Source organism: Chionomys nivalis, chromosome 15 (genome assembly GCF_950005125.1).
Source record: "Chionomys nivalis chromosome 15, mChiNiv1.1, whole genome shotgun sequence".
In the NCBI taxonomy this organism is placed as follows: Eukaryota; Metazoa; Chordata; class Mammalia; order Rodentia; family Cricetidae; genus Chionomys; species Chionomys nivalis.
Window position 1 is genome coordinate 33956649 of NC_080100.1, and position 24887 is coordinate 33981535.

Genomic DNA, 24887 nt, shown 5'->3' on the forward strand with positions numbered 1-24887 from the left:
GTTAAACACAAAACCCAAATCACCACCGACTTCTAAAAAGCAACATGTCAATACTGGGTAAGGAAAACAGGCAGCACCGTATTCTCTGCTTTATCACCTGTGGGGTTTCGGTGAGAAATCTCCCCATGGGCTGATGGGTCTGAACACTTGGTCCTCAAGTGGTTTGGGGACCCACTGTGTGGGAAGTCCTGAAACTTAGGAACTGGAGTTCTGCTAGAGGAAATGTGTCACTGGGTGGGGTGGGGTGGGCTGTCAGTTTCCACCTCTCCCCACTCACTCAGTGTTTGAACTCTTGGTTTTCTACGTGCAGAGGAAATGTGATTTGCCAGCCCTGCTCTGTTATTCCTCCCGTGCCGTCCTGACCACACCGACTCCCTCTTTGGAACTGTAAGCCAAACAGACTCTTGCTTCAAGCCATAGTATTTTATCATGGTAACAGAGACAAAGCAGAATACTATCATATCAATGAATGTAAACATTTGACATTTTGAATATTCATATTAAAGAAATTAAACATTTGAAAATTATAGACTCTGTCTGTAGCACCCAGTGTATTACTAATTACATTTCATATTAATTATGCTTTCTGTCCAAGAGCCATAGGAGTTAAATACTTTAGTGATAATAAAGAAGAAAAAATAATGCAAAAAGAAGCAAGTAAATGTCACAAAGTAAGTTTTAGAGAAAACTTGCCCCAATAAAAGCAAATACATGGAACACATCATTCGATTAGCTGGTGAGCAGAGCGTAACTTTGGGGAGTTGCCTCTGGACAGTCCTTCCCCAGAATGTCACGCTGCTCCAACAGTCCCCACCATCCCTGCGAGCTGGTGAGCACTCTTTCTTCCCTAGACTAAAAGCCCCTTGAAGATACATGCTTTAAGACATGGCTTTAGCTCCTCCAAAGTCATGAACATTGACCATTCAATTATTTACACAGAACAATTATGGGAATGACAATTAAAAACACACAAACATTTTCGTGGTAAGGTTCAAGTAGAGGCAGAAAACAAGCCCACTACGACAGTCAACAGCTGCACAGGGCTTATGAAACACATTTGATGTAAATGGAGCATTTCCCTTTAAAACAGTAGCTTCCAGCGGGCACATTTACTCCTTATTCCAACATATTTTTGGAGTGTGCTGATGGCAATGACTGCACCATCACCCACAGGTATAAATCTTATCCCCATTTTTTTTCTCCTTCCTGCATAGGATTTCTAGGAAGACCCTTCGGAACAATTCCTTCTAAATCTTAGTGTCCTCAGCTGTGTGTTAAAGAAGCTAAATCCAAAGGCTGACTACATCAGAGCAAAAAGCGAAAGCAGTTTAATTAGACAGGTTCAAGAGAGGAGAGGAGAGACAGCAAGTCAGATTAACTGCGTGTGAGTTCCTATAGCGTCATTCTTGACAGGAGCCAGGACAGGCACACTCATGAGTTTTGACTCGGCTAAGTGACAGGCCAAAGGAGTCTCCAAAATAGACGGAGGAGACAAAGCCATCTGGCTCCTCTAACAGGGCATTAGGAGGTCTAAATGATCAAATCTCTTTAAGAAAACAAAAGCATAAATCCACATTCTTTTTTGTCCAGAGAGTAGCATTCTCTGCCATATTCCTTTTATCTATGAAATAGGCAAAACACATCCAATCCCCCCTGACTGCTAAAGCATAGCACATCTTTGATGTGTTAAAGCATTCAGGAATGCCTTTGTGGAAAAACCAATGACGATTGTTTCTAAAGTTCTCAAAGAGAAAAGAAACTACCACGAACATACAGAGATTAAGTCGGAACATCTCTCAAAGCACCCAGCTTTGACGCAAATGCCTCTGAAGAAAGCAAGTCTGCAGTCAGATGGTCCAAAGGGCTTCTGCTGCCCTTTCTACTAGCCAGCGCTTTGGAGACTGACTCCATGATAAATGGGACTAGGTTCAAAGTTCGGGTTATTAGCTGGATATTAAGGTTTGCAGAAATGAAATGACATAATGTCTGAGATTGGTTTTTAAATATGTCAGAAAAGAAAAGAGCGGGAAGGAGCAGGTGAAGGAAATCAGCTAAGTCTATAATTACTAGACCCGGGGATTGGTGGACGGAGTTTTCCATATTATCCTATTTGTGTATGTGTCTGACAGTTCCCATAATGAGACTTTAAAAAGTGTTAGGAATGACAGCTTCTTATAAACAGACCCGTAACTCCAACAGGACATAAGCCATGCTGAAAGAAATCAAAGCTGGTCTTAAATCTGGAGCTCCTAACTAGGTTTACAGAAACCATTTCACCTGCTTTTCCCCAAGGACGGACATGACACAATCTTCACACTCCTGGGAAGTGGAATTATGATACATTTTTAACAATTTAGCCCCAAATTAGAGCGTTCTAAATGTCAGTAGTTTTGGGTGGAGCACACACTGTGTTACATGGAAGACAGACATCTGGATTCTCGTTCAGCTTTCAGGTCAGAAGGGAAATGGGAAGAGTGTTAACTCTAGGACCTGGGTTTCTTTCTCAATCTTCTTGTCAGACAGAAGTTTTTCTTGTGGAGACAACATTCTTCCCCTCCCACTAGAGGAATGGTAGATGGTGTCGACCCTGGAGGTCACACCTGAACCAGAATGACTCAGGATACCCTGGGCGGAGTCCCACCCTTTCTAGCTATTCCCTTGTTCTTCTGAAGGGCCTCACATGCTGCCCCTCTCTGCTCACGCTTTCTTCATTAGGCTTCACGACAGTCCATGCAATGCTCAAGGACACGAGAAGAGTCCCCTGGGTCTGTGAGGACAACTGCTTTTGATCATGTGTAAGATCTGGCTTGGGAACTGCAACCTCAATCTAGGTCACTGGAACTGGATTAGAATTACGAGTCAGACAGCAACCACATCTGCACAAGTTTATCTGACACACGTTTTCTTTTGTTTTTCTCTCGGTGTCTTGAGACAAGGTTTTACATGGTTAGGCTGGTTTCACACTGGCCATGAAACTGAGGGTGGCACAAACCCTGGTCCTCTTGTCCCCACCAGCTACCCACTGGGCTTATTTTACAGGCATCTTCTGGGACTGATATCATTGACATTTTTTTTTGTTTGTTCTTCAGATGAAGTATTTAGTTAGGAATTCATTCAATTAATAATGATGCCATGGAAACTTCTTTTAAAATGAGGTATTTGTTTTACTGTTGGAAACAGCAGCGGTTTGGGTAAACTGAAGAAATGGTCCAGCAAGTGAGAAAGTGGACGAGAGGACCCTGCAATAGAAACAGGATCTGGCAACATGCCGCCTGGACCCAACCCCTGAGATTCCTAGCTGTAGGCAAAACACATCCACCTACCTTATACTTATCAACAAAAAACCAGTGTGATTCCTTCTATATTTCTACTTGGATGCCTGGGATGGGGTCCCCGAGAAAGGCAAAGGGTTCAGACCATCCGCATCATCCCTCCCTGCTCCAGTACAAAAATAGTTACCAGCAGACCAGCGCTTCCCTCGCTTTCAGTTATCTGAGACAAACATTTAGAATTACAGCAACGACAGCATTTTCAAGTTCTTTTATGCAGAACCATTGCCAAGGTTCAGAATACCATGAGAAATGGCGGGAAAACAGTTTTCACATGAAAAACTGAGCAAACAGGTTTGCCAGGCCCAAAATGATGATGAAAATGTGAAAGACTAATTTAGGCCATGTCAGACGCTCTTCTTGGCAGAGGGAAATCATGTAGATGAGAGAAGGGTATATGAACACAAAAGCCAGGCCGCAGGCTGCTCCCGAGTACCTGCAAAATGAAAACTTGCCGCGTTAATGCTCTTGCTGCATTGTGGATGATCTATAATTAAGGTAAATACAGAATAATTTAAATAAATTAAATTGTACTCAGTCTCATTTCGCAACAAAATCTGTCACTGTTACTGACATTTGAGTTTAAAACTTGTTACATTTGAATTTAATAAAAATATTATTTCCTACTTGCTTTTATATCTGCATGGCAAACAGTTTTTATCCATTACTTAAATCTCAGACACATCTGGAGACAGGCTTTTGTCTTGATCTGTTTTATAGACTAAATTGGCCTTGAACTTGTTATACAGCAAGAATGAACTTGAACTTATGATTCTCCTGCCTCTATTTCCTAAGTGTGGCAATTTCAAACCTTCAACACCACATGTTGAATTTCTTGATCTACAATTTTCTTATTTTTTATAAGTACCTTAATAGATTTCTTTATGGTTTTGCTTTTTCAAGATATCCTAAGTAAAATTATAGATACAATATGCACTCTACTGTATACTACTAGTTTGTACCTATGAAATTTGCCACAGTCACCACAAACATTGTCTCCAGTCACCATAGAACACTGTCTCCACAGAACACTGTCTCCACAGAACACAGTCTCCACAGAACACTGTCTCCACAGAACACAGTCTCCACAGAACACAGTCTCCACAGTCACCACAGAACACTGTCTCCACAGTCACCACAGAACAGTCTCCACAGTCACCACAGAACAGTCTCCACAGTCACCACAGAACAGTCTCCACAGTCACCACAGAACACAGTCTCCACAGTCACCACAGAACACAGTCTCCACAGTCACCACAGAACACTGTCTCCACAGTCACCACAGAACACTGTCTCCACAGTCACCACAGAACAGTCTCCACAGTCACCACAGAACACAGTCTCCATAGTCACCACAGAACACTGTCTCCACAGTCACCACAGAACACAGTCTCCACAGAACAAAGTCTCCACAGTCACCACAGAACACTGTCTCCACAGAACACAGTCTCCACAGTCACCACAGAACACTGTCTCCACAGTCACCACAGAACAGTCTCCACAGTCACCACAGAACAGTCTCCACAGTCACCACAGAACACTGTCTCCACAGTCACCACAGAACACTGTCTCCACAGTCACCACAGAACACTGTCTCCACAGTCACCACAGAACACAGTCTCCACAGAACAAAGTCTCCACAGTCACCACAGAACACTGTCTCCACAGAACACAGTCTCCACAGTCACCACAGAACACTGTCTCCACAGTCACCACAGAACAGTCTCCACAGTCACCACAGAACAGTCTCCACAGTCACCACAGAACACTGTCTCCACAGTCACCACAGAACACTGTCTCCACAGTTACCACAGAACACTGTCTCCACAGAACAAAGTCTCCACAGAACACTGTCTCCACAGAGCACTGTCTCCACAGAACACTGTCTCCACAGAACACTGTCTCTCTCCACAGAACACTGTCTCCACAGAGCACAGTCTCCACAGAACACTGTCTCCACAGGCACCACAGAGCACTGTCTTCTTTTACTGCATGCCACCTTCCTAGGAAAGGTTCTTCACAAGTGACTCAATCTGATGTTATATTAGGAAGACATCAGATTATTTTGAAGGCATTTCACTCTGTCTGTTGTTCATATCAAGGAAGGCCTCAGATTATTTTGAAGGCATTTCACTCTGTCTGTTGTTCATATCAAGGAAGGCCTCAGATTATTCTGAGCAAATTTTTAGTGACAGTCTGAATCAACTTTATCCCTACCGCCTTCGATCTGCCACAACATTTTTCCTAGTTTTGATCTAACCTCTTGCTTTTTCAGTAGAAATGTACTTAGAGCTGGACGTGGTATTGACCTATAAGGACTTCCTAGGCACACCTAAGAAGTCATGTATATTGAAAATAATTTTTTATTTCAGACAAAAGGAACACAATGGAAAATGAGAAAGGTAAGAAGGGAAAGGTATCTGAGGGGCGGCGGGGCGCCTAGAGCTGCTTTTCTACCAAAGATCAGCAAAAGTGCAGTTCACCGAGCACCCGCAAACTGCAGGACGTAAACAGGAGCACCACCAGTATTCAACGCTCAGAGATTCATTCAGTTAGAGCATCAGCAGCAACAACGGCAACAGAGCATGTGTGCACGGCTGTACCTTATGATCCCGCCTATGTTTGGGTAGAAACAGGCCATGGTCACTCCAGCTCCCACAATAATTAAATTAAGAATCAGCACATGGAAAATACTAGAAGGTAAAAGAGAGTTTATGTGAAAGAAAAGACATAAAATAGGTAAGTTATAATCAATTTTTAGGACAATTAAAATTCATTCTTTTCACCTTTCAAATGGTTGTCTTTGATTTGCCAACAACACTGAAATACACTGCTCAATGCTGGTGATGAGACAGTGAAGCTGGCCTTTTTATCCAGTTCTATAAAAAGGCCAATTTCACAGGTACAAACTAGCAGTGTGAAGTAGAGTGCATACTGCATCTATAATTTTACTTGTGATATCTTGAGAAAGCAAAAGCATAAAGAAGTCTATTAAGGTACTTATAGAAAGTAAGAAAATTATAGATTAAGAAAATCAATAGTTTACCTGAAAGAATATAGTAAAAATTATTAAAAATAATATCATTATTTATGTAGATAAACAAGAATTATGTAAACAATTTGGAAAAAAGCTAGTTGGATTTTCACTAAACAAGAAAATCTAAAGAAAAAATTAGAGGGCAGGAATCTATGGGAAGAAGAGCAGAGTCAGGCAGACTCACGGTTCTCCTGCCTGAGACAAAGGCTGGTTGGACTCTCACGTGGTGAACACACAATATTAGAAACGGGTTAATCAAGATGTGGGAGTTAGCCAATAGGAGGCCACAGCTAATGGCCAGGCAGTGTTTAGATGATTATTTTGGGTGTAAGCTAGCAGGGTGGCTGGGATGAAAAGCAGGCCCTCCCCACTTCTACAACAGTTTATATTAAATATTGATAATGTACCTTTCAAAATGAAAGCTACTGGTAATACTCAATAAAACTGAAGAGTATAAAGAAGTCTTGAGTTCAAGACCATCATGCACTGTAGAACATGCAACTACAGGGAAATGGCAGTGTGTTCTTGTCACAGAGAAGAAACATAACTTGAGCAAAAAGGGAATTCTCAGATTTTTTTACAAGAAGAAAAACCACACTAATAGCCACCATTAAAACAGCGACCCCCCTCCCCCCAAGGAAAAAAATGAAAAAGAAAGCAAGCTGGGTGGTGGTCTTTAATCCCAGCACTAGGGAGGCAGAGGCAGGTGGCTCTCTGAGTTCAAGGCCAACCTGGTCTACATAGTGAGTTTCAGGGCAGCCAGGCTTGTTACACAGAGAAACCCTGTCTCAAACAAACAAACAAAACAAAGCAAAAAAATGGTCAAAGACAAGAGGGCTGCATTAGCCCAGAAATGTTTCACCTCTCACTGGGTTTGTTTTATTTTGGAAACAAATACAGTAGTAGAGTTAATGGAGTAGCAAACGGAAACTCTGTATTTTCTGAATGCCAAAGTTCTAGGGTAGAAGTGTTGCGCCTGTGGCTTGCTACTCACCAGTGTACAAGAGGACACTGTATCAATGTAGCAACAATACCTGGCAGCTCTTTGTTTGTTTGTTTGTTTTTCGAGACAGGGTTTCTCTGTGGCTTTGGAGCCTGTCCTGGAACTCGCTCTTGTAGACCAGGCTGGTCTCAAACTCACAGAGATCCGCCTGCCTCTGCCTCCCAAGTGCTGGGACTAAAGGCGTGCGCCACCACCACCCGGCTACCTGGTAGCTCTTGACTTGAATTGTTTGATGAGGGGACAGTCTGCAAACAGGAACTGTTACCCTTTTTTAGTATGTTAGCATACATATAATGTTTTCCTATATTATATTCATAAATTTTCTTCCTTTAAAATATTTATTCCACTCACACCTACAATCCCACCATTTGAAAGGTTGAGGCGGGATCATGAGTTCCAGGTTAGCTCTGGCCACATAGTGATACCCTCACCCAACACCTCCCCTCCCAAAGCTAATATAGTCCCAATAAAATATGGGTAGTTTTTGTAACATTTACTGTAAGGGTTAACCAGGGGACTTCGAGACATCTTCAGGGAATCCTGAAAACACAATGATGTTCTGTGGAAATTTCTCTTGGATCAGGGTAACTACCTGAATGGATCTTATTCAAAAGGATGCACAATTCCTTTAGGCCCATTAAGAGGCTAGAATTGCCATAGCAATTCAAACTTGCTATGTATGAAATAAGAACTTGAACTCATTCTCGACCTCACCTTCAATTCTACACAACTGAGCATTTCTGTAGAAATGTACAGCTATTAATAAACATATGTGTATTGAAATCAGTAAGTAAAAGTATTGGCTCTCTTGAGCAACCCAGCAACATAGGTTCTAAGTGCTATGCACTTCTTAGCAAGGTGTCCTCAGTAGCAGTTAAATCCTCACATAGATAATAATAGACAGCAGAGCTAACTGACTCTCCTAGAAGGGATGGACACCAGATTGTCCCAGTCAAGGGAGTGGCATCTCTATTTAAAGCTCTTCTGGGAAAAGGACCCTGTGATCTATCCTTAGTAACCACTTTCATTAGGCAAAATTGTTTTTTATAGCAAAAGGATCAGTCAAACTTTAAACTGACCTGTTTGCACAGTCATTTGTTGCTTGGCACATCTTGCTGGCCAAGAGAAGAACCCTTACCTAGGATAAACGTCACCGAAGATATGGCCCAAGAGCTGAACACGGGCCAAGTAGCCTAAGAGTGGGTAGACGGTCATCATCTGGAACAGCAGGAATATCCTTGCAATGAAGGACAGGATGTCACCGCTAGGGAAGTTGTCTAAGAAGTTCTAGTTCAAGAAAGACAACGAAGTCATGTCAACACTCAATGCAGCACATTCAAATCCACAACATTTTCTGCTTACTGTGAACACAGGCAATACCCAAAGAGCGGTTTATGAACTGATGCCAAACTGCTTGCTAACTATTTGTCAGGAGGTGAGTACAGAAACCGAAATTACATATTTAGAAACTGATAAAACATTGAAACTGGCATATTCTTTTTTATAAAAATTCTGGTCTGAAAACGACAACATTTAAACAATAAAGAAGACCTTGTTCTTCACAACAGACAGACCAAGAAACACAGCTCTAAACAGTTCATATGCAATAAGTAAATTTGCTCCTGATTTATTGAAATGGCATTGGATCTTTACTATCGTTCTCCTGCTTGGCCTCCACTGACACCAGCACTTCAAAGAGTGTGCATGGTGAGAGCGCACTGTCACCTGGTGCCACCAAGGCTTGCAGGCTAGCGCTAAGTAGAAAGGATTTACTTTTACACGTTGGCTCGTTTTCTTCATTTCAGTTTGGTATCTGAAAAGTTAATTAACTCAGAATTACATTTTCCCTTCCAACTATGAATACCACACATATTCCTATTCCCAGGGGAATCAGCTTTATGTGGGATTATTCATACCAGGGAAAATTGCAGCAAACACTTGGCTGCCAAAGAACTTCCCCAAACAACACAATGAAGAGGAGAACATTTTCAGCTATTACACAACAGAGAACACTATCAGCACTGCGAAACACACCTTTTAACTGGCTTAAAGCATGGTCACTGGACTCCTAGCAGGGTTTCCTCTGGCTAGGAAACCACCCGTGAAATGCTGTTCTCCATGAGAAACTCTTTAGTACCCAAGATCTTACTATGTGTAAGTTTCACTGCAACTGCTTGGAGAGGGATTTCTCTCCTACTGCCCCCAGCTCTCACGTTTTAATAGCCAAATAGTCTGCCTTGTTTTGCTCTTTTTTACTCAGTCTCTAAACTAGAGTCCTATAGGTGAATCAAAACCGGTTCATCCAGGACGTTTTCACAAGTAAGCTGTGGAAAATCAGGGACTTCAGTGGATTCTAGGTGGAGGCTTTAGAAACCCATGTGAACACTGGTAACTGGTGTACACAAAGAGAAGTATGTGTACATGAGAGTGGTCACCTGGGCACACAAGCTGCAGAGTATGCAAAGCTTACTCCAGAAGTTATCAAATGGAGCCTGCATGTGATGTTACTGGATGCAAGAGAAATTAGAGACGTGGGAAGGATGGGGAAGGTAGAGGTGGCATTCAAGTCCAGGCCTGACTGATCTCCCTGCTACACACACAAAGTCACACGGGTGTACACAGTGCCTTACCTGCTCAATACAATCTTTGGATAATGGAGGTGAAGGAAATGAGGCAAAAACCAGGAAACCAATATAGAGATAAGTCAATGTCACCAGCATATAAGCAATGCACAGGTCTCTCACCTATAAATAAACACAGAATAAATGCTCACTCAGCATAAAGACATCTACAGTAAGTCTACTTAACACACTAAGTAAGGAGTCTGACAAATAAATAAATCCAAATTTATCTTCTTATTTTGTATGTGTCTGTACACTTCCTACCTAATTTTCACAGAATGTGTATATATATATATATATATATATATATATACACACACATATAATTGCTCTTGTTAGTTTTTCTTTAAAACTTGTCTGGAGTATGTAGACTAAGCTACTTGTTAGAAGACTTTAATATAAACTGTGGTTCTAATTTAACTTCAAAAGGTAACGCTTGCCAAATTAAAAAAACAACTTAATTATAATAAAAAAAGACAACAAGAAAGTATAAGCCACTTTTGGTTTGACCTATGATATTTTAAAAATTCTTTTTTAGTAAATTAGCTTATATCATCAAAGTATGTGTAGGCCATGGGAGTAGAGCATATTAAAATGTTTAATAAAGAAGGAACACCAGTTAAAGAGTAGACAAGTACACTTAAAGACAAGCTTTGAAAACTTAAACAGTAAACAAAAGGACATTTAAAAAGCAGCTGTTCAAATAGCTGTCCAAAGCTATTACCAGAGTCAGCAAACAAACACATTATTAAATAAAGCGGCCTACTTTCTTCCTCTGTTGTTCCCACCCTCCCAGTCCTGCAAAATAAAAAGCTCCAAGAGACTGAGAGCAGCCAGCTGTTAGATCCAAACACAGCAGATTCCACAGCTGGCAAATGGTCTCCATTACCACTTAAGTTACAGCCAAACAATTCAACACAACTAAATTGTAGCCACAGGCCTATCTATTTGAGATAGAAATGACATGAAAACTAGGAAAACAGATTAGAAACAAATTATATGCAGTTTTTAAGTTTTGATAACATAGTAAGAGTGTTCAGACACTTGGAATTAGGGACCATTTTGGAGTTTTCTGGATGACTCCTAAAATGGGCTGAAGCAACAGCAGTGCTTTATAAACTTGAGATTCATAAATCTGGCTCAAGAGTAAACAAGAACCCATGGGAGACCTTAAGGTCAGGTCAAAACTGACATTCAGTTAGAAAACAAAGCAGGGATTCAGTGTCAGAAATGAGACAGTGGGTAGGCCTCTGAGCTAGAGGTTTATGCAAATCTGTACCAGCTCTTCAGATCTCCCTGAGAGTTTAGGAAAGGGGCTCTGAAATCTTTTCTCTTAGTTCCTGACACTCCAGGACTCAGTTTCGGCTAGCATTCAGTTTCCCCTGGGGTTGTGTCTCACTCTTGTGTGGGATGCACAAAAACAAATCAAGAAAGGCCGATTTTCATATCAAAAAGCAGTTGGCCTCAATTACAACATTTCAAAGGCATTCCAGTCTCCACCTACTCGAGTTGGCTCAAGAATTAAGACAACCTCATTCAAAAAGTGATGTATTATCGTGACGTATGTGTGTGTGTGTTTGTGGGTGCACGTGAGTGCTGGTGTCCAAGGATACCCCTGGAGCTGGAGTTACAGGTGGTTGTGGGCTACCTAATGTGGGTAATGGGAAAAGAACCCTGGTCTTCTGAGAAAGCAGTATACACTCTTAATTGATAACCATTTGGCCAGACCAAAATAGCCCCCTTAAGGAAAGAAAATCTTGGGGGGCCAGGGAAATGAGGCCTGGAGTTCAGCTCTCCATAAGCCCACGCCAGTAACAAGTTGCCTAAAATTCCAGCCTTGGAAGGGAGCTATGGGATCCCCGGAGCAATGTGACTGGCAAGACTAGTCAGATCCGTGGGCTCTGGGTTTGACTGAGAGAGTCTGCCTCAGTGAGACAGTAAGAAGAGTTGAGATGATCCCCAACTTCAACCTTGGGCTCCACATGCCCATATATTTGCATAAAACACACACACACACACTGGAAGAAACAGAAAACAAAGAGAGAAAGCGAGAAGGGAAGGATTTCACTGACAGTCTGTAACTCATGTACCATCTGACTGTATTACTTTAGTCCATTTTCCTGAAAAACACATACCTCTGTGAAATTTCAGGAGACAATTCCAAGGTTATGGTGCCAGGGCCTCCCAGCAAAGCAGTTCCCTCTCTGCTTTCTCCTTCTCAGAGCATTAGCCAAATGCAGAATGTGAATGTTCTAATAGCCATTAACTTTTACTATAAAAACAATCCACTTAAGAGACTTATTACTATTATTTATTTTTTAAATTGTGTGTGTGTGCGCGCGCGCGCGCGTGTGCTCACGTGTGCACACACACAGGAGCCCAGGTGTCCACAGAGGTAAGAAAGGGGTCTTGGATTCCTTGGAGCTAGACTTACAAGTAGTTGTGAGCTTCCCACTGTGTGTGCTGGGAACTGAATTTGGACTCTCTGCAAGAATAATTCACACATTTAAAGGTTGAGTCATTGTTCCAGTTCTCAAAATAATCAATTTTTTGAAAAAAGTTCTTGAGTGGAAAGATGTCCCTTGACATTAAAAAAGATAAAAAAAAAATGTGTTTTTGTCTTATATTCTCAATGCCTAGGACAACACTGGACATAGCAGGAACTTGTAAGATAAAATGCAGGCATGACCTGGCAGCCAGCCTACCTGGTACACTGTGTTTCTGAACAAGAAGCATGGCACACCATGCCCCAGACGTTGGCACACTGAACTCTGAAGTAGTTGGCCGTGGACGCGCCTGCGCTCTCCATGTCTCTCCCCATAGAGACCCTGGTGCTCTGAGCACTCACCATTCAATCCAAGGTAACGTGCTAACCAATCACAGTCCATAGGCTTCCACTGTGTAAGTAGTCGCTCACATGCAAAAAAAAAGCACACGCTGTTCCCTGAAACTGTCTCGAGTGGTTCTTCTCCATGCCCTTTACCCACCTGGGCATTGTGTGCTTTGTCGGGCAACACCGTGGTAATGACGGCAGAGACTCAATACAGATAAATATACACATCTGTTAACTACTCCTAGATGCCGGCATCTGTGTTAGGCGCTGCCTGCCATCTCATCTGGGCCTCAGAAACCTTGTAGCTGCAGTTCATTTCCTCACAGATGAGTGTAAGTCACAAAACTCACATGGTAAGGAGTTTGGTGAAGCCAATATGCAGCTTCCAAACAAGGTCTCTCTGGTGCCAAATTGTGTGCACTTAGCTACAGTGATGAAACGTTCACTAGGTTCCAGGTATTTAAGCCATATTTAACAACGAAAAAGAGAGGCAAAAAGGAGTAACAAAGACTTGAACATGAAAGCATACGAGACAGCCCGTGAGGAGAGCTCTGTTATGCGTACTCAGCACTCACTACTTACAGCCCGGACAGGAGCCGGGGGTCAGTTCTCAGACGGAAACACTGATGAACAAAAACGATGCTTTTGCTTTCACGCAGCGGAGGCCCAACAGGATCTGGGAACCATGCCGCCCAGGAAGAGCCTGCTCATACTGGGGGCTTGTTATTCTTTGAAGCCCGTGTCATCTCTGCACTGGACCCAACATGCGGCTTCCTAAAACCCCAACTCAAAGAAAAGGGTAGGGGAAGGGATCTTCTGGGAAATCGGGTATGGCGACTATGACAGCAGCTATCGGTGGTCCCAGCAATGGGGAGATAAGGGGGAATCGGGAGTTCAAAGTTACCCTCAGCTACGCAGTGACTTTGCGGTCGCCCTGGGCTACACTGAGACCCTGTCCTAAAGGTAGGGGTTGGGGAGAAAGGCTCTAAGCAAAGAGTATGTTTAAAAAGAGATAAAAGCACAGTATGAGGTGCTAATATGTCTGTGTCAAGAAGCCTTCACCCTACTCTGCCTCATAAGTAAGCAATGGCTGGAAGATGAAGAACTAAGGACAGGTAGAACGTCAATTCCGAACAAGGATTTAGATTTACAGTAAGGTCAAAAGTAACCCTGAGAACACTTTTACAAGTCAAACACAGTTTACTTGTGTTAACAGTTCCATGTACTGTTCACAGTGAAAATACTACCCTGTGGAGCATTCCATAAGAAAAATGACAGACAACAGCCACACAGATCTACCCAAACTTTTCCATAAAAGCTTCTGATGTGTACCCAAGCATCTACAGACTCAGGCAAGAAGAAAAAAGTAACAGCACATGGGACAGAAGACATGCTGAATCACTTTAAAGATCAGAGCTTGGTAACAACTAAATCAACAACAAAGCTTCACAGAAAGCTCTGCGAAGGCCTGACCCAACAAGAACTGTCAGGACGTGTGCAGTCCACACACCCACGTAGACTGTGGATTTTGATGATAAACTCATTGTCAATCCCCTAATGTTTTCCTGGTCAAGTGTGCTTTAAGGAATAGAAATGGTATACGGTTTAGAGATACATAAACAGTTACATTTAGTGACAAAAGTTCAGCAAGGGACGTCAAACTTGGGAAGCTGGGCCATCCGGCCAGCGCAGCTGGTAAGGGCTTCATGACCCTTCACAAGTACCTGGGAGGAAAGGGCTCAGGTCCAGCTTCGGGAATACTGGTGAGAAAGACCCAGCCTTCTACTTTCAAATGTCTTCACAACTCTCAGATTTTCTGACTTTAATCCCCCCCAAATTTTGTATTTCACTATTAACTAGACATTTTAAGTTAAATTATTTAGTGAAAGTCCTTAAAAGGTGTAATTATTAGATAACTCAAATAATACAGTGTTTGTTTAGCTTAATATATGCCAATATAAAAGCCAATTTCAGTATAAACAAGACACTATATATTTACATAAATCTAGAGTGGTTAGGATGCTGCTGGCACATAGCACTTCAGAAATGTTCATTTTCTTCGTAGTAATTAACACTTAAAAATAAAGTACAACTGCTTTTTACAAAAAAAAGGCTAGAGCACGGCCAGCCGTAAAGGCACTTGCTCTGAAGCCTCATGACTTCCGCTCGGTCCCCAGGACCCACACGATGGGAGAGCTAACTCACTGCCCAAAGTTGTTTTCTAACCTCTAAGCGTACATGGGACATTTGCACACACACAATAAACAGTTGTAGAAAACTAAAACTAAAAAAAAACTTTAAAATTTAGACCATCACTTCATACTAATGTTTTAATTAAGGTAATAAAAATAGAAAATCCATTTAAACACTTTTTAAGTCTTTCTTTTAAAAACATATTTTCCATAAGTGAACAATGCTGAAGAAAGATTTTATTTGTACACCTAATATTTGTACTAGTTTTACAAAGCCCTGGCTGACCAGCTCAGCAGGAGAAACTCACGGTGTCCAGCATTCTACCTGTTCAAGGGCCGCTGGCTCCAATACTCACGCCTCACGCGTGCTAAGCAGGCGCGGTACCACTGACCTACATCTGTGGGCTCCTGACTGTTCTAGGAAGACAGAGACCTCCGCAGCCCCGGGGCACAGAACCAAGGCACCCAATTCTTTTTCCAGTTCTCAGCTTCCCACAAAGAGGCATGCACCATTCCAAATAAACAGGCCTGACTTTCTAGAAAATCAGTTCTACTTGAGACTTTTGGGAGCAGAAGTTAAGCACTGGCCGTCTCTATATGCAGTGCAATATGGCACAGGGTAGCATGCAGCTGGAAGCTGGGAAGGAGACAGAAATTATGATGGGTGTGTAAGCTTTGACAAGTTTTGTCAAAACATTAAACTGCACTTGCTACAAATGGAGAAGGAAATGAAAAATATTAAAGTAAGTGCTTATTTAGCATTGTAATTTAAAAAATTAGCAACAAGGGCCTGGGAATGTAGCTTAGTGGTATAGCACTTGCCCACATGCATAAGCCCTAGGTTCAATACCTAGCATTGCCATAAATGAACAAATAAATAAATGAACGAATAAGAAGTATTGAACATTAGAATGTCTTTTTGGCTTTTTGTTTTGTTTTGTTTTTCGAGATAGGGTTTCTCTGTAGTTTTTTAAACTAGCTCTTGTAGACCAGGCTGGCCTTGAACTCACAGAGATTTGTCTGTGCCACCACGCCTGGCCAAATGTTTTGTTTTTCAAACATAAGCCTAGTTTGAACTACATTTCCCTCTCCCTGACCAGGATTTTAAGTATAAGGTCTCTTGTAGCCCAGGCTGGCCTGAGACTCTATGTCTCACTATGTAGCTTGAATTCCTGACCCTCCTGCCTCCACCTCCCTAGTGTTGGACTGCAGGTGTGAGGGGCAAGGCTAGGCTAACACTTGCCTCCTTTTAGTGAGTGATTTATGATACGTAGCAAGCATCTTTCCAGGACCTCAGTGAGGTCATACTCTAAGTTTGTATGGCTTCTAACTTGCAATAGCTTCACAAGGGTAAAAGCCCTCGTGCTTTCAATAATGTGAGATGTCTCCAAGAATTCTTCTAATGTGAAGTTTTCTGACTGCCACTTCTGCTGCGCGACATCTTCCTTCTTGTCTTGAAAACCGGTTTCCAAATCTCCTTTCCCTAAACTCCTTTGCTGTGTATCTGGAGTCTCAGATGGAAGCGGTCTCAACATTTCCATAAGTAGCTATTTCTTTTAGAACTCTACGTACGTCTGTATGAAATTTCAGTTCATCATTTCCATTTTTGATGATCACATCTCACCCTTTTCAGTTATCAATTTTATAAACTTTATTTCAGTTATCAGTTTTACAAAGTATCATGCTGGGGGTGTAACACAATTATCTGTCTGTAGACTGTAAATGACATGCGAGTGACCAAACGCTGGCTGAATTTGAAAGCAGTGATGTGATCTGTCACTAATCATGAGCACACTTGCTAGTTACACAGTATGTGAACTGAGGACAGTGACTATTCTACGCAAGGCTCATAATTCAAATCTTGGGCTAACTGAAATTTGAACCTATCAGGGCTTGTAATATGAACCACAGTAATTAAATTTGTGCATGTAGGGACCACACAATGTGAACCATGCCTGCAACTTAACTCCCTATTAATCTTAGGATTCAGGAGGCAGATCACTGAGAGTTCCAGCTAACCTGGTCTAAGTGAGTTTTGGGTCAGCCAAGCTACATGCTGAGATCTTGTCTAAAAAAACAAATGACTTTGCTAGTAAACTTTTTTTCGTTGTTTGTTACAAACCTTGGTCTTACACAGTACAGGCTGGCCTCAAACTCACTACGTTGTAGCAGATGACCCTGAATCCTGTCTAGCACTTGGGAAGTGAAGGAAGGTTAGACTTTGATTTCACATTTTTACTTTTTATGTAGGTATTTATAGCTGTAAATGTCCCTCTAAGAATAGTTCTAGGGACAATTCCATAAATTTGATATTCTGAATTTTCATTTTTTCAGTAACCTTCAATTTTTTTGTGACTTCTTCCTTGATTCACTGGTTATGGTTATATAGGAAGATGTTGGTTAACTCAACTCATTTATTTGTAAATTCTCAAATATCAGCTGTTCGTTTGTACTTTTACTCCTTTATGGCTAGAGAACATACTTGGCATAATTTTCTTTTGCATTTATTAATACTTGTTTTGTGACCAAGCATGTACCATATCTTAGTAGGCGTTCCCATCTATTTGAAAGGAACTTACATTCTCATACCGAGAGGACATTTATAAATGTCAATTAGATCAAGTAGGTTCATGGTATTTTTCATGCTTCTTACACTTATAATTTTTTTGTCTATTTGTTATACCAGTTATTGAGGAGGAGGGAAGAATATTTCCAATTATAATTGTGGGTTTGTCTACTTTCAGAAGACAAATTTGTTTGTTTGTTACTTCATTTAATTTTAATTACATTTTATTTAGTGGTGTATGTGTGTGTGTCTGTATGAATGTGTGTATGAGCACACACATGCCACAGTGTGTGACGGTCAGAAGACAACTCTCCAAGGTCAGTTCTCTCTTTCACCATGTGGATCCCATGGATTGAGCTCAGGTTGTCAGGCTTGGCAGCAAGCACCTTTACCTCCTGTGCCATCCTGCAGGTCCACTTCATGTATTTTAAAGTTCTAGCACTGGGTGACTATAGAGTCAGGATTATTATATTCTCTTTTTTTCTTTTTTAACAAGAGAGAAAAATTGTATTTCAAAGCATATTTCCATATAGCCTGATATTTAGCAAAGTAAACAAAAATCACAAGCACTTCCTTTGTAATGCACGACGACTTGCTTATAGACTCATTCATAAATAAGCTTATGAAAACCAACAGACTTAATATAGAAAGCAAAAAAAAGAATGCAAATGAAGAACATTATGATCTAACAGTATCAATAGACAGTACTTTACATGTAATGTTACATTATGAGTAACTAAGAATAAATGTATAGCTAACTAATACTTTTATAGTTTTAGTAAATGGCAAAATCTAATTCATACACAGGGTGCACTTATTCCCATTAGGGCATTTACTCAAATGTAGATTTTTATATATGCCGCCTTGGTACTTTGAAGCGAATTAGTCCAAAGGATCACAATAATCATTCCTCATTGACTCTGGCATTATCATTTGTGCTGCAAGTAACATAGGTGCTCTAGTTTCTTATAGTATTCAAAAGCTATATCTTTATATTTAAAGTTTCTTAATGATGCCATATAATTCATTTTTTAAAACAGAAATGACAATTTTTCATTGTAGTACTTGGGCCATTTATATTTAGTGTAATTATCAATGTAACTGGGTTTAAATCTACTAGCTTGCTATTTAGTTTCTTCTCCACATCTATTTTTTGTTCCCCTTTTCTTGTCTTCTTTAATATCATCATTTATCATTATTATTGGAGTGCTATTAGCTATACCTCTTTATTTTTAGAGAGAGAGAGAGAGAGAATTCTCTACAGCAGTCCACACCACCCATCTGTTTGCCTATGACCTGTAGCTGCTCTCACGCCACAGCAGCAGGACCAGGCAGCTGTGACAAGAACATACGGCCGCACAGTCCAAAAGAATCACCATCTAAAAGTTTCATATGCTTGACCACTGATCTATAATTTAATCTTAAAAATTAAGATGCAAAAACAAATTGCAAATCAAATAAAAGTGCATCAAACATTGGTTGGAGTTTATCCTCAGGAAATACCAAGTTTCTCAGTTAACTACTCACATTATTTTCCTGGTTCTTGTTGTTTTTCAAGAGTGTGATAATACAATTGTGGATAAAGAAAGCAAGAGTGAGCACTCCGGTCAGCTGTGGAAACTCAAATCTTATCTCTAGGAGAAAAAGAAACGAAAACGACAAGCAGAAAATGAGTATTAGCATCCATTCAAATCAGTTCCCTCTTATATGATCACTACCATCACCATCATCTTCATTGCCCCAGGGAATAAGAATACACAAGCATTTATAAACCCTCAAGGTGAGCGTTACACTTAGTCAAAACACTTGGAAGAGGAAGAAACGGAAATAAGGGATGTATGTTCTGTGACTTCCTCTCAGTTATCTCTAGCTGAGGTCCCACAAAGATTTAAATTCAGGGTCTGTCTAGGACTAAAAAATCTTCCAATCTCCTAATACCTGAGCTTGCTGGGAAAGTTCCTCTGGAAAAGAAATTACAGAGGAGAAAAATAGCTACTTAAGAGTCTTGAGTGACAAGTCTAAAATGCATATCATAAAACTAATCTTGGTTAAACTGAGATACAGTTTGCAGTGGGATACAATATTTAAAAAGTATGCTGTTGAGATTTAACACCAGGACAAATGTTGGAGTCAAGCAGCATGTCAAGTCTAATTTGCTTTTGTTTTTTATTTTTTTTTTATTTATTTATTTATTTTTTTTTGGTTTTTCGAGACAGGGTTTCTCTGTAGCTTTGGAGCCTGTCCTGGAACTAGCTCTTGTAGACCAGGCTGGTCTCGAACTCACAGAGATCCGCCTGCCTCTGCCTCCCGAGTGCTGGGATTAAAGGCGTGTGCCACCACCGCCCGGCTTGCTTTTGTTTTTTAAAATACACATAAACATCTGTACATTATGTGTTCAAGAAAAGATGATGACAGAATCAAAATAGTTATCTCTGGTTGACAAGATTTATTTTAAATATAACCATTTAATCATAAATACAGTTATTTAAAAATAATATTCTATCTAGAACCACTGTTTGGAGGCAGGTAATAAGTAAATGAAACAATTAGCCAATGTGGAATTGTAGGCTACAATCTACTTAGCAGTATTTGTAGGTCTAGGCAAAGCAAGTTGCAAAGTGGAGAGCCATCTCAGGGACAGCGACAGCTTGGGGTAAAGAGCAGAACCGCAGCAAAGGTCTACTGGCTCTTCGCCACGCTGTTTCAGGAAAGGAAGTGTGGCTACTAAGAATCAACCACCAGCTCTAAAGAAAATCAGAAGGTAAGGACAATAAAAGTATATGGTTTTGCTTCCTTTCTGCTTGCTTTTTCTCACTGTCTCAGCCTCCTGAGTTCAATACTCAGGTTACAGGCATGAATCACTATGTCTGGCCTATTCTGTTTGCTATTCTATTTCCTGTCTGTCAGCTTTCATCTATATATTTTTTTTAATCTCTGAATGAAACTCATAGGCAAATTCTTCCTGTTAGTTTTTGAAAATCTTTTTTATTGTTAATCTTTCTAATACACCCAATAAACTGAGGTCACGGCTAGTTAACAACAGCATTATACATCACGATGACAAAAGCACTATTTTTGAAAATGATGACAAAATCATGTGCAGATGGATTTACTTGCTGATATTTTTAACAGAGAAATAACTGACGAACTCTTTAGCTGGAATCCAAAGTAAAGCAGCTAAGTAGGAAAGAGAAATCACCAATCATAGTTGTTCATGTCTGTAATCTTAGCACTTGGGAGGCTGAGTCTGGGGCCAGGCTGGGCTGTTTAGCAAATTCCAGATTAGCCTGGGCCAAAGGGAGATCCTGTCTCAAAGGCTGCCTTGCCCCATCAACATCTTTGTATATAATAATGAGTTAGAAGCTGTAAGAAAACAAATTAAATGATCCCATCCACATTAGCAAAACCGACATCAGTTTGGCCTAGGATCACTTTCATTCCCATGTATATTAAAGTACTCTGACACATACCATGCAAGGACCACACGCCATCTCCCTTTAAGCGAGAACCTAAGCAAAGTTGTTAGCTGATGGCTTCTGGCTGCAGCCTTCCCATGTCTGCTGCCCTGATCCTATACCAGTCATATTCCCACTGGACAGCTACTGGTCAACCCTGAGCTTGTGGTGTATTAGTGTTTGGGCACATTTGTGTAACCCTATTCTAGAGGCAATATTTGCATTGTGGGCCATAGTGGCTGGCCAAGACATTCTGAATTTACTTCTGCTGAATCCATTTCTTCCCCTTTTCTTCTTACGTATCCCAATCAGGCTTAGTCCTACTCCTAATCCTTTAATTTTGCAGAAGTGCTGCCCTTATACATGTCCTGCTCTTCTGACTATTTTGGTACCTGCTTATTGGGGAACTGAAACCAATCCAGTTGGTGTTGGAAGTGTATGAGAAAACAGGATTTGAGGGATTTGACTGGGGTTGAAGGGATTTGAGCCCTGGATCACTTACTATCAAGTTTGCAGTTATCTGTGCTGTTTATGCTAGATCCTAAGGTTCTTTTTGTTTTGAGATGGGATCTCATGTAGCCCAGGCTAGCCTCAAACCCCACGATGTACTTGAGGTTGACCTTGAACGTCATGATCCTCCTGCAGCTACCTCTCTGCAGTTAGAGGCGTGTGCCACCATATTCAGTTTTATGCAGTGTTGAGGACCAAATCCAAGGCCTCTTGCAAGCAAGCCCTGGATGAGCAGCGGGACCCCAGCCCGAAAGGTTCTGACAGTGTTCCCCTGTTGACCTCATCCTTTTGTGGGCAGCATTTCGCCATGGCAGCCTCCCTACAAATTCTGTTTCCAAGCAGAGCACTGTAGGACTATTCTTCCTTCTCGCCACTGGCCTTCTAAGGACATAAAAGCCTATCTTGCAAGTGTGGGAGGAGGAGGGGAGAGTCATAACTGGCCTTTAGAGTTATATTTAGCTTAAAAGAGAAGGCTTTTCAGTCCAGTTCTTGTTTTTTAGTACTTCCTACCATTTTTTTTCAACAAGTATTCTTTCAATCGAGTCATTCAAATTCTCATAATTTCCTAAGTGAGTCATGTTACTTCAGGCCTTAACTGTGCATGGCATACCTCTGAGAATTCTCCAACTTCTCACCTTAGCGATCTCCTTTCAGCCCTTACTAGATTCCTCTGAGATCACTTCTCTGCCTCCTCTTGGATGTGCAATCCCTCTGTACTCTAGTGTCCCCTGGGCATCTCTTTATTTATGATTGTTACTGCATCAATTGTCTTACTGCTCAACTGGATCTCTTGGAGGGCAGAGGGTCATGTTATATACAACACTGTGTGGCATGTAGCAGGAACACTATCGCCAGAACTGAAGGATTCCCAGCCACCAATATGAACAAAATTCTACTTAAAACTGCTTTTAGAGTTGAGATTATTAATTTTCTCTTTGATTGACCTTTTCCCTCTCACAGCAATCAACCTTTTTAAGACAGCTGATGAACTTAGTCCTTTTCAATTAAGGCTTTTGCAATAATTGATTGACACAAATACCTTTTGAGCAATTCTTTTAAGAACTGAGATTTTTCAGTGTTATTAAAATATAATTCACGTTTTACTTATGTAAAGCGTAAACTTAATTTTTTTAGCATATTCAGATTTGTGTGATCGTAACCACAGTACTTTGTTCCTTTCTAGTGTTGGATAATATTCTACCATATTGATTCATCATACTTTATATACTCACCAGGAACAGACATTGGGTTGCTTCCACTTTTAGCAATTATGAGTAATGAAGTTATAAACACTCTCTCCCCGCCTCTCTTTTTCATATTATGGGGAAATATGCTTAACATGCCTTTTCAAAGGATATAACATTCATGGCATGATTATTCTATTATAATTAAAGAAGACAAGCAATTCACAAAGGGTCGGAAAACACCTGATGTAATCGCTGGCCTTTGTGTGGTGCGTACATGCGTGCGTGTGTGCACCCTCCCCCCCAAAGAGTAAATTAGAATCTAAAGTCTCTTTGAAGTCAGTTTCAAAGAATTATGAGGACTTTTTTTTTGAGATAGGTGTCTGTGGTGGTTTGAAAGAAAATGGCCCCAAAGGAAATGGCACTGTTAGGATGTGTGACTTTGTTGGAGTTGGTATGGCCTTGTTGGAGGAAGTGTGTCACTGTGAGGTAGGCTTTGGGGTCTCCTATATTGAGCTATGCCACCTAATGTGATGCCATGGTTATGGTGTCTTTTTACAACAGAAACCCTAACTAAGGCTGTCTCACTATGTAGCCCAGTCTGACCTCTAACTTGTGACAATTTCTCTGACTCAGCCTCCTGAATGCTCCTACAGGTATGAGTCAGTACACCTGGCTCAGAAATGTCATCTTAATTGCAGTTTTCAGTGTACTAATTGTTAAAAGTTAGCCTGGCATGGCGGCACACACCTATGGTCTTAGCACTGTGGAGGCAAACACAGGAAAAGCAAGAATTGAAGGCTAGCCTTGGTTATACAGTACACTAGGATAGCCTAGGCTACATGAAATCCTGTCTACTCCCCGAAACCCAACCAAACAAAAACTCTTAAAAATTGAACAGTATTGGGGGTGTGGTTCAGTCACTAAAGTGCATGCCAAGAATGAAGACAGAACTGGATTTCGTCATCAGCACCAAATAAACCAGCTGTGGTGGTTGGTGCATGCTTATACTCAACGTGGGGATCAGAAGTGCCAAACAGAGTTTTCAGTTTGGATTTGAAAAATCAAGTTTTTAATTTGATGATTGTGATGGAATTATTCATAGTAAGCCATGGACTGTACTGTGGTTAATTTCCTTTTATATAAAAACTTTTCATTGATCCGTTTTTCTGGAAAAATATTTTTTTCTTTTTAGTTCCTTAGCTATCTAGTTAATACTACTTCCTCCTCAAACTCTATTCAGGAATTGTAGACTCTTCCTGCTCAGTCTGTACAACACACTGAAAAAGCTTTGCACTTTCCACAGCCCGCTACACAAGTCCCACCACTCTCTCCATATCCTTTCATGATAGTTCTTGAAGTTCTGGATAGAGCAGCAGACAACAAAAGGAAACCAAAGAGATTCAAATTGGAAAGGAAGAAGTCAAACTTTTGTTATTTGCAGATGATATGATAGTGTACATAAGTGACCCCAGAAACTCTACCAGGGAACTTCTACAGCTGATAAACACCTTCAGTAATGTGGCAGGATACAAGATCAACTAAAAAAAATCAGTAGCTCTCCTATACACAAATGATAAAGAAGCTGAAAAAGAAATCAGAGACATCACCCCTCACAACAGTCACAAATAACACAAAATATCTTGGGGTAACACTAACTAAAGAAGGAAAGACCTGTTCTGTTGTAATAAGAGCGGCGGGGCTGCGTCCCCGGCACCCAGCCGCCCGCATGGCTAGCTTATGCCCCGAAATAATTACACGGAAACTGTATTCTTTTAAACACTGCCTGGCCCATTAGTTCCAGCCTCTTATTGGCTAGCTCCTACATATTGATCTAACCCATTTCTAATATTCTGTGTAGTACCAGAGCTGGCTTACCAGGAAAGATCTTAACCTGCGTCTGTCTGGAGTGGGAGAATCATGGCAACTCCTCATTCGGCTTCTTTCTCCCAGCATTCTGTCTGTTTACTCCACCCACCTAAGGGCTGGCCTATAAATGGGCCAAGGCAGTTTCTTTATTAAATGAAAGTAACTCCTCCATCATTGTTCGATAAGAACTTTAAGTCTTTGAAGAAAGAAACTGAAGAAGACACCAGAAAAGACCTCCCATGCTCTTGGACAGGTAGGATCAACATAATAAAAATGGCAATCCTACCA

At 41.0% G+C, this 24887-nt stretch overlaps 1 protein-coding gene across 1 annotated transcript in view; it reads right to left on the bottom strand.

Annotated features, from left to right (window-relative positions):
• Window positions 1-408: 408 nt before the first annotated feature.
• Slc38a9 (solute carrier family 38 member 9) overlaps window positions 409-24887 on the bottom strand; it is a 78953-nt gene continuing 54474 nt past the window's right edge. Inside the window, exons 11-15 of the mRNA XM_057789860.1 lie at window positions 19109-19215; window positions 10000-10113; window positions 8508-8656; window positions 5933-6022; window positions 409-3765 (exon numbers count right to left, since the gene is read on the bottom strand). Of these exons, the coding sequence (XP_057645843.1) occupies window positions 3600-3765; window positions 5933-6022; window positions 8508-8656; window positions 10000-10113; window positions 19109-19215 (626 nt within the window). The 3' untranslated portion in view covers window positions 409-3599. The remainder of the gene's footprint in view (window positions 3766-5932; window positions 6023-8507; window positions 8657-9999; window positions 10114-19108; window positions 19216-24887) is intronic.